The 16,623-nt window shown below is 33.6% G+C and overlaps 1 protein-coding gene across 1 annotated transcript in view; it reads left to right on the forward strand.

The window, feature by feature from the left end:
• Nucleotides 1–16,623, forward strand: part of MS3_00000599 (uncharacterized protein) — an 86,335-nt gene that overhangs the window by 12,303 nt on the left and 57,409 nt on the right. Inside the window, exons 3-6 of the mRNA XM_051208303.1 lie at nt 1,168–1,461; nt 6,335–6,516; nt 11,865–12,185; nt 15,282–15,627. Of these exons, the coding sequence (XP_051065499.1) occupies nt 1,168–1,461; nt 6,335–6,516; nt 11,865–12,185; nt 15,282–15,627 (1,143 nt within the window). The remainder of the gene's footprint in view (nt 1–1,167; nt 1,462–6,334; nt 6,517–11,864; nt 12,186–15,281; nt 15,628–16,623) is intronic.

The raw sequence follows: 16,623 nt of genomic DNA on the forward strand, positions 1-16,623 counted from the left end.
AAGTAGGTGGCTATCAGAACTCAGTAGCTAAGTGGATAACGTGATGACGTTTGAAGCGAATGGTAGTGGGTTCTTGTCGCAGAGTGAACATTAATTCTAAGATGCAGGTACATCCAGCTGACGAGTCCCAAATAAGACGAAACACGCATCTTGGATTCCACTGCTAGCCACTATCCATATTTGCTTTTAAAGCCTGTAACTGAAGGCATTATCGAGGTAATCCTCACAAGATGCGCATATACCAACAAGTGACTGATCAGTTGCAATCTTAAACAACAATATGAATATACAAGCAAACAACATCAAGTGAATTTGATGGCTGTTCTATTCCAAAAAACTTTCAGTAGCCAACAATTATCTGTGTAATTAATGGTTATCAGCATCTAAGAATCATCGATCTCAATCAAGTATGTTTTTATTGCTTAATAGTGAATGTCTAAAATAAATTCCTTTATTGTTTAGTGAAACATACTGAGATGTATACAGAATAATATGAGATAGGGAAATAACAATCTTACATTGAGCTTGGTGACTTAATTGTTCAGTTATTTAAGTTTCAGTGACAACTTAATCAGAATAACTAAATAGATAGTATGGTACGGATTGTTGCGTAGGTTTATTCAATCCATTAAGTTTTCAGTGTAATAAAACAGTTAAGAAGATACATAGACAACCGCATGAATATACGAATATACACTGATAGAAGTCAATAGTTTATATGAATAAGTAGAAAATAATTAACCGGATAAAAACGACACATTTAACAATTAGATAAATATACCGCTCTATATCAATTCATATAAAGTTTGTATAGACTTGTCATACTAATTCATCATTGTAAAACTATAAACTTGAGTAGATATATGCTCTCTGTCTTCAAGATCAACAGTTTGAGGCTACTATGATGAAGACTAGAAACTAAGCCGCAAAAGTGTAAAACAATTTACTATTGAAAGATGAGACATTTCATTAATTGGTTAAGTATTTACCAATAAGGGAAAACTAGTACTAATGTAGAAAAACGTTCATTTGGTGTATATTAAATGATCCCCTAGTAATGATCCATGTCATATTTGTCTAGTCCTTTATCCTAAACAAATCTATATGATTAATTTTTAAAACTTCACAAAAAAAAGTCATTATTTAATAAATCATTCTTTGATTTAGCTCCTTCAGATGCTCCAAGTAACTTTCGTGTAGTTGGAGGTAATCAAACATCTGTACAGTTAGCTTGGGAACCACCAAGATTATTATATCGAAATGGTATTATAATAAAATATCAAGTTCGATGTTATATTGTTGGTGAAGAAGAAACTCATGATGAATTAAAAACGCTAACAGAACAAACTTTAAAATTATCCAATCTACCAACAGCAACACATGCTTGTTTAGTACGTGCATGGACTAAGGCTGGTCCAGGACCTTGGAGTGATCGTATTCAATTTCTTATAAATCAGAAAGGTAGGTCAATTTGATAAAAAGAATATCGTTTTGTTAAACTCAATGATCAGGTTTGTTAGCTTGAATATTACTACTAGAATATTTAATAGCATTTTTATTGATAGTTGTTTTTTCTGTAAATTCCTCTCGAATTGTTAGCTCTTAACAAAGGTTTTAGTAACATCCAAATTTTCCCATATCATGCCTTGTTTTCGATGAACCATGTACACTCTACTTAAAAATATAGTTATTATGTTAATCAGAAAATGTAGTAAATCTCATTCAGGACTGATTGATTATTGTAAACAAAAGATCATGAGTTAATTGAAGCTAGACCACCATGGAAAACGTGAAAGCACTGGACGGTCGTTTCGTCCTAGTATAGGTCCCCTCAGCATTGCACATCCAGGATCTCGTACACAGGATTCAAACTCAGGATCTTCAATTACGCCCGCGAACGCTTAACCTCTAGATTACTGAGCCAATGTCCAACGGTGTTAATATCTAACTTCAACTAATCCACGAAATTGAGTGACACATCCACCATTGTAATCAGTGAATTACTATCTCACAACAGACCCGGTTGAACTCCACCGGTCACTGCTCATGATCTCAACTATTAAAATTACTATAATATCCACAAAAACCCCTTCTGATATTTTCATTTGTTTGATTTCGTGACATTTTATAAATAAATATAATATATTATCAGGTAAAAGTACAATATGGAGACAAGCCAATCAGAATTGAGATTATGGTTTTTTAATTTTTCCCTCGCAAAATTCAAATATTATGTATCATAAGTAGTAGAAATACCTTTCTATACTACTCAAAATGTTCAAAATAATGAAAAAAATTATTAGTTTGTTGCCATCATATAGTAAAAATAGTGGTCTCAAATGTAACAAATACTCAACTTTATCTGTTTAGATTGTTTATAATAGGAAAAATCAACATTATCCTTAATTATTAACGTTAAATCCTTAATCTTGAAACAAATTTTAACTTGTTGGTAATAGATATTATGAGACAGCATCTCAAACATCTTTGAATGAAATTCATTCATATGTCCATGGAAGAGTTTTGTATTGTGGCAGATGTCAATTCGTAATAAAATCCATAACTTTAAACTGTTAACTCTTAAACTTTAATACCTAACGTTAGCCAAGAAAAATGTGTGAACTCCTGTAATTTTGTTTGAAACGTTAAGTGGTGTTCAATGAGACCGATAAATGAAATCCATAAGAACGAATATATATATCCCGTTACTTTTTTATATGCAGTTAAAACAATTTGTAAAAAAACCCTAACACGTTCATTTATTTGCATTTTGCATCGTTGTAGTTTTTTTCTTCTCAACCAGTTCATTTACAAAAGCCAGAAACTGACCGGAATCTTATCGTGGTCATTTTAAGCTCATCCCTAAACTATACTCCTACCCATTATTGCTCTCGTATGATTTATTAAGTTTGAGAAGTCAATGACAACCCATATACTTGTAGGCTTATTCGTTTTAATAAATAAACTTTCGTATAATTCTATCTCATTAAAACCAATTAAACATACTGTGGTATGTACTACTGACCGATAGATTTAAGTAGTATGTATCATTAATCGAAAGTAAAGTGACTGGAGGCAGAAAGTTCAGAAGATCGAAGAGAACTAGAACAAAGAGTAATTGGTATGGAAACGAGGGAACAATGAAGTCTGAGACAATTGGTGGATATTTTGCAAATGATGTATTTACTGTATGGTTCTCAGATTTTACTAAGAAATTCTGTAATTTTGTATTCAAATACATTCGGTTGTCCCCGCCTGTGTTCGCGTTCACTACAAGTGATAAAATCGAATTCAATGGAAAAATACATCATTCAGCTATATGTGACAACAAATAATGGTTTTTTAATATAATTCATTTTATGGTGATTTCATAGAATTTTGGTACAAGGCTAGTGTGTAACGTTTTAAAAAAGAAACACTAAAATTATAGATTTGCTTATGAGTATAAACCTATGACCTTGTACAATAACAAACTCAGTGTCATTTAGATCATGAATCAATCATTGTTAGACCACCAATGAAAACTTGGAAGCATTGGATGACCGTTTCATCAGTGCTTATCTACTTAAGCGGGACTCAAAACCAGAAACTTCTGATGCACACTGCTGAAGAGTTCTAGACTAAAACGAAACAGCTGCCTTATGCTTCCAAGTGTTCACTGATTCATGATCTCAATAACAATCACTAATTACCACAATCTTACACTGATAATCTTATTCAATAATTTGAGAACACACATGTCTAATACATCATTGTTTTGAATGGTTTATCAGTTCAACGAACTTTATTTAGAACAAATGATGAATATTGTCAGAAGGATGAACATTTTTAAAAATAAAAAACAAACAGACATTCATACTGGTTTGGGTTTTTTTTCAATGTTTTTGCTTTCCATGTTTCCATCAATTACCAATGTATATGGAAGATAAATGGAACTATTAATGAATAGATTTAGGAATGTAGGATGATTTCAAAGATATGCTTATATATATATATATATATATATATATATATATATATATATATATATATAATGTTACTGTATATTTCGACTGTATTTAATCCCTTCTATTCCATGAATTGAACATTTATAACCTACATTAATTGTTTTATTAAATGAATGAATACATGATTCACAATGTAAATAGATCTACTATGGTATTATCAAATGTAAAAGACATTTTAATTTTAGCATGCTATTTATCATTTTGTATGTGTGTATGTGTGTGTGAAAAGCAAACAAACAAACACATTTGATGTAAATATGATAGAAATAAATGTGTACTATGGAAATGTAATAGATGAATTATTTATAATACTATGGTCAGTTCACAAGATTTGTTATTATGGTAGTGGGTAGATCTGTTTTTTTTTGTTCGGCAACAAAAAAACAGGATAAAATTAGTCATGGTAATGTGTTCTAACTTGTCTCCTTGTGCCCAATTAATGTATGATGTAATGATAGCACCAATTTGAGAACTGTGAATTATCGGCCGGACCAATGAAGCATAAAACCCGTACAAGCAGTGCAGAGTCCTAGTCGATCCTTCTTTCTGACTGGGCTTACCTGTTGAGATTAGAACACCAATCCCAGACTCTGCGATATAAATCATGTATTTCAAACATACTGGGTTTATATATAACTCAAACAGTGCACATCGTACCATAAAATAGAAGATAACATTTGTACAAGATTTAGCCAAATGTGGCCGTGAATGTGTAGCAATTCGGAAAACTCTTCCGGTCTCCCACATTGTATGAGCATTCCATGTACCTAAATTAATGGTTGCTCTGGTTGTCAGAAGGGGCATCAGCCTAGTGACCTCCAAAGGAACTCGGCTTTCACCATGAAGCGTCATAATTTTTCTAAATGGAGACCTTCTAACTCCCAGAGCAAAGTTTAAATAGTTTGAATTATTCTTCCTGGTTAGCATATTTTTGGTGAGTTAGTTTTCTAAGGGATGGGGTCGCTAACCCCATGCCCAACCTCCTCCTCTATCCGGGCTTGGGACCAGCAGTAGCCCAAGGAGGGCTCCAGGCGCAGTTAGGAAACAACCTACAACCAAATTATAATTAAATGAAATTAACTACGTAGTTGCAATCACCCATCAATTAGCTTTGAACATCCATCTGGTGCTAAGTAACACAAAATGGTATATTCAGAATCTTGGAAGATCCTAAAACTCTTGTGGTATTTAAATATATAGAGAAACATTACAACTAAGTTGTTCAAGCTCCAACTAATTACCTGTAACAGTCAAATTCATTGACATAATTTGATCATTCTACCGAGTATATGATATGACATCGATTAATGCTAACTGATAATTTCTTACTTACTTACTTACGCCTGTTACTCCTAATGGAGCATAAGCCGCCGACCAGAATTCTCCAACTCACTGTTACGGGCCTTCCTTCCTAGTTCCATCCAATTCTTGTTCATTTTTCTCATGTCTATCTCCATTTCTCGACGTAATGTGTTTTTTGGACTTCCACTTCTCTTTCGATCTTGAGGATTCCATATTAGGGGTTGTCTTGTGACGCAGTTGGGTGCTTTCCTCAATGTGTGTCCTATCCACTTACAGCGCTACTTCCTGATTTCTTCTTCCGCTGAGATCTGCTTTGTTCTCTCCCATAGTAGATTGTTGCTAATAGTGTCTGGCCAACAGATCTGGAGTATTTTGCTTAGACAGCTGTTAATAAACACGTGTATCTTCTGGATGATGGCTTTCGTACTCCTCCAGGTTTCCACCCCATACAGTAGAACTGTCTTGACATTTGTATTGAAAATTCTGACCTTGGTGTTGGTTGACAGTTGTTTTGAGTTCCAGATGTTCTTCAATTGTAAATATGCTGATCTTGTTTTTCCGATCTACGCCTTCACATCTGCATCAGATCCACCGTGTTCATCAATGATACTGCCCAAATATATAAAGGTTTTTACATCTTCCAAATCTGATCATTTAGTATACTGAAATTTACAACTGATTAATCATTTGGTAATGACTAATGTTATATTTATCTAGTCTTTTAGTGTCAATAGAATTTCATTTATTAAGTTGCAATATGGTCACTAGTCTAAGTCACTCTACATCGGGTGAATTATATTGAGACGCTAGATGGTTGGAGGTATTGATTAGATTGAATTGAACCTAAATTCTATACTAGTTAATATTTGTTAATGAGATGTACCTGCACTCTTGAAGTAACCATTATTCCCTACGAAATTCAACCTTATTATATAGTGACTTTTATATAGTATTAAGAGAATTTATATAAGGAATATTAATGTTTAACATTATTTATTCTTTAACTTAATCATATTTGTTTTTAGGTCCATCTCCTCCATTCAATATTCAAGTCTATTGGAAAACACAGTATATTTTAACAATTGAATGGAATCTACCAAAAGATAGAGAAAATATAGCTTATTTCATTATTTATTATGCAAAACAAAATAATCCAAAATTATGGCATAAATATTTTGTAAAAGATTTGAAAACAACAAAAGATTTAGTAAGTAACAAATTTAGAGTGATCAGTATTGAATAGAAATATATGTTAATGTTTACTTGTTAATTCTGGTTAGCGTTTTTCTACGGGATGGGTTCGCTAACACCATGCCCAACCCTCCTCCTTTACCCGGACTTGGGACCGGCAGTAACTCTAGAAGAGCTACAGGCCCTTTTATCGCATACACATGAACAAATGCAGATAAAGACAGCCAGTGTAGCCGCAGTCTCTGCATCAGTAGGCCTCAGCATACACAAGGGGAAAACCAAGGTCCTCAAATTCAAAACGAAGAACAGCAATCCAATCACTCTTGATGGCGAAACTCTGGAAAATGTAGAATCCTTCACATAACTGGGAAGCATCATCGATGAACAAGGAGGTTCAGATGCAGACATAAAGGCGAGGATTGGCAAAGCAAGGGCCGCATTCCTGCTATTGAAGAACATATGGAACTCAAAACAACTGTCAACCAATACCAAAGTGAGAATCTTCAATACGAACGTCAAGGCAGTTCTACTGTATGGAGCTGAAACTTGGAGAACTACAACAACCACCATCAAGAAGGTACAAGTATTTATAAGTGGTTGTCTACACAAGATACTCAACATCCATTGACCGGATACCATCAGCAACGGCCTTCTATGGGAGAGAACAAACCAGCTTCCAGCGGAAGAAGAAATTAGGAAAAGACGATGGAAATGGGTATAACATACATTACGCACATCATCAAACTGCATCACGAGGCAAGCCCTGACTTGGAATCCTTAAGGGAAGCGTAAAAGAGGAAGGCCAAAGAACACATTACGTCAGGAAATAGAAGCAGATATGAAAAGGATGAATAACAACTGGAAGGAGCTGGAAAGTATTGCCCAGGACAGGTTTGGATGGAGAATGCTGGTGAGCGGCCTATGCTTCTTCACGAGGAGTAACAGGCGTAAGTAAGTAAGTAAGTTACTTGTTAATTAACTAGTTAAACGGATAACTTTGGTTGATGCAAGATATATTTAATGAAATAATGCACTGTGAATAGTTCTTACCTAGTATAATCGTAACTTTTAGAAGTATTCTATAAAAATGAGGTTGATTTGAATCCCACAAGAAGTTTCAGTTCTTTCAACACTAAAGATATGAGTTATTGATGGTTGACAACTAACACGACGCTTCTGACTACCTTGAGTATTGATTAGTTACTTAGACTAATGACCACATTGTAATTTATATCAATACTGGATAGACATGAATAATGTTTGTTTATATTTAGCAATCAACTAGTGTAAACGTTCATTTGTAACCTTGATAACCTTAGTTGATATTTGATCTTCATATCTAGTCAGAATTATAAAGTGCCTAAAAAAATACTATCCTTAATATTAACAGATTTTCATTCAAGCTAAAAACTTTGAACCAAACAAGTAGAGATTCACATTCATGATAAGTTTATATTATTATTGAAATATTTGTCAAAAGAGAAGATAAATTTGATATACTAACTTCTAAGAATATACAAATACAAATAATTCCACTTCCCACTTAAACTTTATATCATTTTTATAAGCGAAGATGGATAGTGGCTAGCAGTAGAATCTAGGAGGTACATTCCGTCCTATTCGGGACTCGTCAGCTGGATGTACCTGCATCTCAGAATTAGTGTTCACTCTGCAACTCGAATCCAGTACAGTTATCCACTTAGCTACTGAGTTCTGATAGCCACCTACTTGTGCTATGGAGTGAAGTTTAAATTCATTTGGTGTTGTTTACTTGTATCTTCCTATTGTTATTTAAAACTACAATTGATCAGTTTCTTGTTGGCATATGTGCATTCTGTGCAGATTGCCTCCATATTACCTTAGGTCATTTGCTTTATAAGCAAAGATGAATAGTAGCTAGCAGTGGAATCCAAGATATGCGTTTCACCTGAGATACAAATACATCCAGCTGACGACTCCTAAATAGTACAAAACAGGCGTCCTGTATTCCACTGCTAGCTACAATCCATCTTTGCTTATAATACTTGTGAATTTATGCAATATCGAGGCAATACGCACAGTATACACATATGTAACCAAGAGACTGATCAATTGCACTCCTAAATAACAATCGGAAGATACAAGTAAACAACACCAAATGAATTTATACCATTTTTATATACATATATCATAAAGATTTAATATAAGCCGACCAAAAACAACAATTTAACCCAAAGCTTATCCACACAACTACCGATTATTGAGAGTTCATATTAATAAATTGATTCTTTTCAATAAAATAATCATACATTCTAACCTATTTACTATGATTATATATATATATATTACTTGAATAATCACTAAACTAACAACACAAATCTCTTTATGACGTCAATGATATCAAATTGTAAATCTCATTTTCATATCTCCATCTATTACATAATATAATAAGTCATGTTAAAGGCTATAAGTTCATTTTATTTTTCTTTCACCCAAACATTATGACGTATGAAATGACGAAATCAAAAAAAAAAAGAAAAAAAGAAAAAGAAAAATCAAGTCATTCATCTAAACAAATCACAATAAGTATACAAAGTATATTCATCATCTTTAAAAAAAAAGAAAAGAAAAGAAAAGAAAGGAAGAACGAAATAGTAACAAGAGACCATTTTATTTGTTAAGTAGTTGGTTAAAATAAAATCAAAAATGTTCAATACGTATATATGGAGGAAAAACACTTTTGTTTTTGTTGTTGTTATTATTCGAGTAACTGTTATCCATGATGAAAATTTACATTCTAAACAGTGATTCATATATAATGATAAATATTTACTGAAACTAATATTGTAAAGAGATTTGAAACGTATAATGCTATTTTATATGTTGATAATATGGTTTAGAGTTATGTAATATGTAATATTTATTCTATTCTTTAAGGCAGAGAATGAATGAAATAAAACTTATTTAAGCTAAATTTCTTAATATTTCACTGATTGAAATCATGAGTCAATTAAAGTTAGACCACCATGGAAAACCTGGAAGCACTGGACGGCCGTTTCGTCCTAGTATGGGACTCCTCAGCAGAGCGCATCCACGATCCCGTACCCCGCGAGATTCGAACCCGGTCGGTCTCGCGCCAGGCGCTTAACGAACTAGACCACTGGGCCGGCCGGCATCCAACGGTGTTAATGTCTAACTTCAACCAATCCACGAAGTTGCACCACCGTACACCATCGTCTTCAGTGAGTTCCTATCTCATAACAGACCTGGTTGAACTCCACTGGTAACGACTTCTCACTAGAACTCCAGGAAATACCTCTTGGAGACCGTCACTAATGAGCAGATGATGATTATAATCGGAGAGGGGTTTTGTGGAGATTTCTAGAAATTTCACTGGTTGAAATCATGAGTAAATTGAAGCTAGACCATCATGGAAAACCTGGAAGCACAGGACGGTTGTTCCGTCCTAGTATGGGACTCTTCAGCAGTGCGCATTCACGATCCCCCCGCGAGATTCGAACCCAGGACCTATCAGTCTCGCGCCAGGCGCTTAACCAACTAAACCACTGAGCCGACATATATACCGAGTATAGACAGCATAACAGCATTCTCTATTCAACTCTGTCCTCGGCAATACTTTTCAGTTGTTCTCAGTTGCTATTCATCATTTTTATGTTGGTTTCCGATTCTTGATGTAGTGTGTTCTGTGGCTTTGTCCACTTGCATTACCCTTTAGGATCCCAAGTTAGGATTTGCTTCATGATGTAATTTGATTAATATCATAATGTATGTTCTATTCATTTCCAATGTCTTTTCCTAATTTCCTCTTCAGTTCGTGGCTGGAATGTTCACTCACACAGTAGGCTGTTGTTGATGGTATCTGACCAATGGACATTGAGTATCTTACATAGATAATGGTTTATAAATACTTGTAGTTTTTTTATGATAGTTGTTGTGGTTCTCCACGTTTCAGCTCGGTACAGTAGAACTATATTGATGTTCGTATTGAAGTAATATAACTATTTTCAGTTTTATGGAAGGTTATTTATGAACTGAATTGCTCAAGAGTAATCTTAATCCGTAAGGAGTACATGTACGCCTTATTGATATGTTTTAACTAACAAGAAACTTAGATAAAGCAGGGTATTTTGATGACTACCTTTGACTACCTAATATACAAAGAATGAAGATCTGTCAGTATGGGGTTGTGGAGACTGTTGGATTTTATTCAAATAATCACTGAAAGCCTGGAAGAAATGGAAGATCGTTTTGGTCTTGTATGGGTCTCATCAGCAGTGCACTCCAACGACCTCGCAACTGGAAATCAAACATTAGACTTCTTCCTTCGTCTCTAAACGTCTAAACTCTAAACCACTGACATGGGGTCCAACTCTGTATAAATCTAATTTCAATCAGTCTTTGGTATTGCGTGACTATTTTCCATTGATTTCAGTAGATGACTACTTAACACCCTACATGATTGAATTCCATCGGTCACCGCTTCTCACTAGAACTCCAGAAATTACTAGTGAATGATGTTAAGAAGTCTGATTAGTAAAAATTTTGATTTGAGGCTTGCTACTGATAACCATTCAGAAAATTTTAATTAACTTCAGTTTGACAACTAAATTAGTGCCTTCTGAAAGCAAATCGACCGCTGAAGAATGAAACTGAGGCAGTTTTCTCACCATTGAAACTATAATCAGTATTTTGAGAAAAGTGTGTATTAGAGCAACAAAGAAGTGACACTCCCTGTTGGATACAGGCTCACATGAACCAACCCTAAAAAAAGGGAGGCTATCACTAACCTATTCAAGCAGCAACTGACCCCTTGTTAGACTTGGATATTTACAGTTGGCTGATCAATGAGTAGTAACTGAGGTCATGTTTGTCTACCCTTTGAAAGATGGTCGAATTCTATTGATTTATTGAGCCATTATAATTTGAAAATTTACTATGTTGAAACAATTCTGAACATACTTATCATCATTATGAGAACTCAACATTTATATTGTGTTTCGCAGGACACTAATTAAGCTTCTCACATGTAAACTACATTGTTATCAAAAATGACAACTACTGATCTCATTGAACTTGTGGACCGATCTAAGTTAGACCACTTGTAGGCACTGGACGGCCATTTTTCCTAAATGCAAGACTTCTCAGCGGTGCACATCCACGACTATGCAAACGAGAATCGAACCTAGGATATTTGAACAATAAACCTCTATACCATAGAGACGGGATCCAGTGGTGCCTATGTTTAACTTCAGTCAATCTTACTGATCTAATTATAACCTTTTTGTGACAAAACGTAACTCCACTTTATTTATTTCTTTGTTCAATAGTTTTTGTCTTCACAAATATTTTTAAAAATTATTTTAGGGTAACTTAAGTCCAGATGATGAGTACTTAATTCGTTTAAGTTCAGTTGACTTAAATGGGAATGAAGGTGAATTATCAGATATCATTAATACTAATTCTTATCAACATTCAACAATCAATGACAATAGTAATGGTAATATCAATAATAATAATGATAATGATATGAACAATAAACGGAATCATAATTTTATATTCATGGATATACCTGATCAACCAGAGAAATTTACTGTACAAAATTTTAAATGTATACATAGAACAATGAATACAATTACAATTGAATGGTTACCTCCAATACATTTAGCTAATCTACTTGAATATCAGGTAAGTTATTGTTTAAACAAAGACTGAGATCTGTATTCATTTATCAAGTTGAACATAGGATATTCTGAATTTTACAAAAGATATAATCTATAAGCAATAATGGATAGTAGCTAGCAGTAATATATAAGACGCGCATTTCATCCTATTTGGAACTCGTTAGTTGAATGTACCTATATCTCATAGTTGACGTTCACTCTGGGACTCGAACTCAGTACAGTTCGTTTTAAACGCCATCACGTTATTCACTTAGTTACTGAGTCCTGATAGCCAACTGCTTGTGAGGAAGTTTTAAACTCACTTAGTGTTGTTTACTTGTATCTTCCCATTGTTTTTCCATTGCTAGCCACTATCCATCTTTGCTTATAAAGCTTGTGACCTAAGGCAATATAGAGGCGATCCACACAGGATGCACATATGCCAACAAGAGACTGATCAATTACAGTCCTAAATAACAATCGGAAGATACAAGTAAACAACACCAAGTCAAGTTAATTTACTTTTTGTAAATAAAATCATCATATATGGTTAATTTTCTTTATGAACTACTAGTAAAAACCAGTGGAACACTGGACAACGATTCATTCAAGTGTCAAACTCTTTACTTCGTCGGACATATGACTCTATATATATATATAATCTAATCAAGAAGTTTCAGCTTATATAATGAGGGTGACAATTTTAAAGTAGTGAATGATTTTGACGGCGCTTTCATAGGCTTTGGTCGCCATTTTTCTAGACGTCCACTTATTGTCAGAAATTGTTTAGTTTCAGGCATATTTTCATTAATTAGTTACATCTGTTAACTGCTTGTAATTAAACTTTTTCATTAGAATGGTTATAACTTATAGAGAATTGAATTACTGAAAAACTCAAGTCATACTATCATAATGGTTTGTTTATTTTCATGCTCAATTATTTTTAGAGAAATGGGAAACAATTATTATGGGATTTATACATTGAATGTATATTCAACAATGAAAGTAGACATTATTGAAGCATGATAGATGCTAAACATTTACAGATAAATATGAATACCAGCTTCCTACTATTCAGAATCTTATACACTTTTTTTATGGAAGGTTCATAATGTGACTGATTAAAAGTAGGAATTTCGTCGCATCTTTACACAGATTTGTGCTCAGAACTCTGTACCGTAATCAAATATACGACAGCGAATGTAGCGAGCATCACTACTATTATTATTATTCTTGGATTTCCAATTTTGATTAATCTGTAGTATGATAAAATCACCATATAATAATAATAATTATTATTATTATCAGAAGGGGGTTTTGTGGAGATTTTAGTAATTTCATGGTTGAACTCACTAGTCAATTGAAGCTTGACCACCATGAAAAACCTGGAAGCGCTTGACAGCCACTTCGTCCTAATATGGGACTCCTCGGTAGTACTCATCCAAGATCCTGCGTCGCGAGACTCGAACCCCGGACCTATCAGTCTCGTGAGCGAACGCTTTACTTCTATTTTGACCATTGAGCCATCATCCAACGGTGTCAATGTCTAAATTCAACCAATCCGGAGGGCGGATCGTGTACGCGCACTGCTGAGGAGTCTCATACCAAGACGAAACGACCGTCCAGTGCTTCCAGGTTTTCCATGGTGATCTAGCTCCAACTGACTCATGAATTCGACTAAAAAATTATTATTAATGGCTTTATCCAATATTATATTTTGGTACAATATAGAATTCTCAGCACGATGTATTTCAATAAGTTGTACAGAATGTATGTAATTTTAAACAAACAAAAGAAAATATAATGTGAAGATGATTGTCCATATTGTGTATGATTATTCCAGTTCATTATCATGTTTCTGCTAAAACACATTCATGTTCTGAATGATACAAGCTGTTTTGAATGTTCAAATGAAGAGTATCTTTTATTATTACAATCATCTACGTGTTTTATGATTTAGTCTATCAATGAATTGTCGAAAATCCACTGTCAATTTTTCCTTTAAAATATACTACTGATTAATGTGTCTTAAGCGTATATATTGATCTCACAAAATAAGTATCAAAAAATATTATTAATATTGAGTGAAAACGCTATAAGGCTCATCAGCTAATAAATCCAATAAATCTTCTAATTGAACGCTTGATTTTGTCTCTTAAGCTCTTCTAGTAACCGTCGGGCTAAATCTATACGGCAACTTGAACACTAGAGAAAATCTGAGAAATATGAAAAGAACTCTTTACTTCGAAGTTCCTTTATGTACACAAAATCTAGGGTATTTATAGCATTTCAGATAGCCTTGGACTTCTGGAAAGCTCTAGAACCATTCTAAACATAATAGCAGGATAGGCAATCACCCAATCAGAAACGTGACATTTGACTTTTCACCTTCCAGATGTTTCTGAGAAACTCCTATTGAATACTGATTGGATAAGATGTTTCCCAGTGTTTTCAAGGCCACACTAGGCTTTTTGCAAGGAATTTTCTGGGTCTCCTCGACAAAATCAATTAAAATTTTAAATAGTTAATTTCGGATTGTTAATCAATATTATAACCGTTTCATCTTGTATAATTCTTACTATATGTTCAATGAAGTTACTTTTACCATCGTGAGTAATAATTAAGCTTTACATTCAAATTCTAATTCTACCGGTAAATGAATGACCTATAAAATACATTATTTCATTCAAATCTACCACATCAAATCATAGTTAGTACGTAGCTGACATTGCCTCGTTACTATTAAAAACTGATTTCAATCTAATTAATTGAGTGTTAGTGCTGAGGAATCCCATACTAGGACGAAACGGCCGTCCAGTGCTTCCAGGTTTTCCATGGTAGTCTAGCTTGAATTGACTCATGACTTCAATCTGTGAAATTTCTAAAAATCTCCATAAACCCCTTCTGAATGTTGGTGGTCAATGTTTATTCATTCCGATTATTTGAAAACATCATCTTGATGATGCATATAATCGAGACTTTATCATTGCCAATACCTAATTGACTATTTGATCCTATAAAATACTATCAAGAAGTATGAAACTTCTTTGCAAAGTGTATAAAAATAATCGTTAATGTTTTTTCTCCCTCTCTCTTTTCCTTTTCTAACTGCCTATTTTAGTTACACATATCTGGACGAAGTGAATTTATCACAAGTAGTGGTGTATTGAAATCTCTTCATTTAGGTGAGATACAATTACATCGAAATATTGATAAACTAATTGATAATAATGAACCGGGATTGTTAAATTGGCCATTAGTTAATATGCTTAATAGTATGTCAGAACTGGAAGATCATCATCATCATCCACAGCAACAAACGCATAAAATGCAAATACCAAATTTAAAACCAAATAGTCAATATAAAATAACTATTCGTCCAATTTATCGTGCACTTATCACAGAGGGTAATATAGGCGCTAAAGAAGGTATCCCAGTAACTATAATCTGTCATACAGAATGGAGTGGTAAGCAAATCTTCGCTATATTATTATCATTATTATTATGTTAATATCCTACTTTGAGTATTCCAATAGTATCAGCCACTTTTCCATACTCAGTTAGACAATTATTCAAATATAATGCGTAAATATCACACTTTATTTATAGTATAAGACTTCAGTGACGATCTACCAAGTTGTACAATGAATTAAGTATCTTTATTGTTTTTTATTATATATTATTATTAGCTTCATTCAATATTATATTTTTGGGATAATATAGAATTTTCCTGGTCGAATTCATGAGTCGATTAAGGTTAGACCACTATGAAAACCTGGAAGCACCAGATAGCCGTTTCGTTCTAGTATGGGACTCTTCAGAAGAGCGGAACTCGAGCCCAGAGCCTTCGGTCTCGAGCGTGAACGCCTAACTTCTATCTTAACCACTGAACCGGCATCCAATGGTATTAATGTCTAACCTCAACCAATCTACAATAGGATGAAACAGCAGTCCAATGCTACCAGTTTTGTAATGTTAGTCTAACATCAATCAGTTCATGATTTCAATCAAAAACTTAATCATCTCCATAACCCCATATTGATAATAGGCGTTTCAATTATCTTAGAGATTATCATTAGTAAAGTAATTTTATTGAAATTATGTGGAAAAAAAAGAAGCATTAATGGAATGTTTATCTTAGAACAACTAAATAGCGCAAAAATGGTGTATAATAACACAGATACATTTGTATATGTAAAGATTTCTAAAATAAACCATCTGTTTTATTGTATATTATTATGATTATTAGATTGGCAAAATGCACTGAATGATTCACCTTAGATTGAATAAACAAAATTGATTACAGAATAATTATAATATACATACTTCATTCTTTTTCAATCATAGATTTATATTCATAGTTGAAATCATGAACTGATCTTAGTTGGTTGTTTCGCCCTGTTATGCATATCCATGACTCTGTATCTAATAATCGGATCCAAGATCTATGGTCTCGTGCATGA

This window comes from Schistosoma haematobium, chromosome 6 (assembly GCF_000699445.3).
Source record: "Schistosoma haematobium chromosome 6, whole genome shotgun sequence".
Lineage (NCBI taxonomy): Eukaryota > Metazoa > Platyhelminthes > Trematoda > Strigeidida > Schistosomatidae > Schistosoma > Schistosoma haematobium.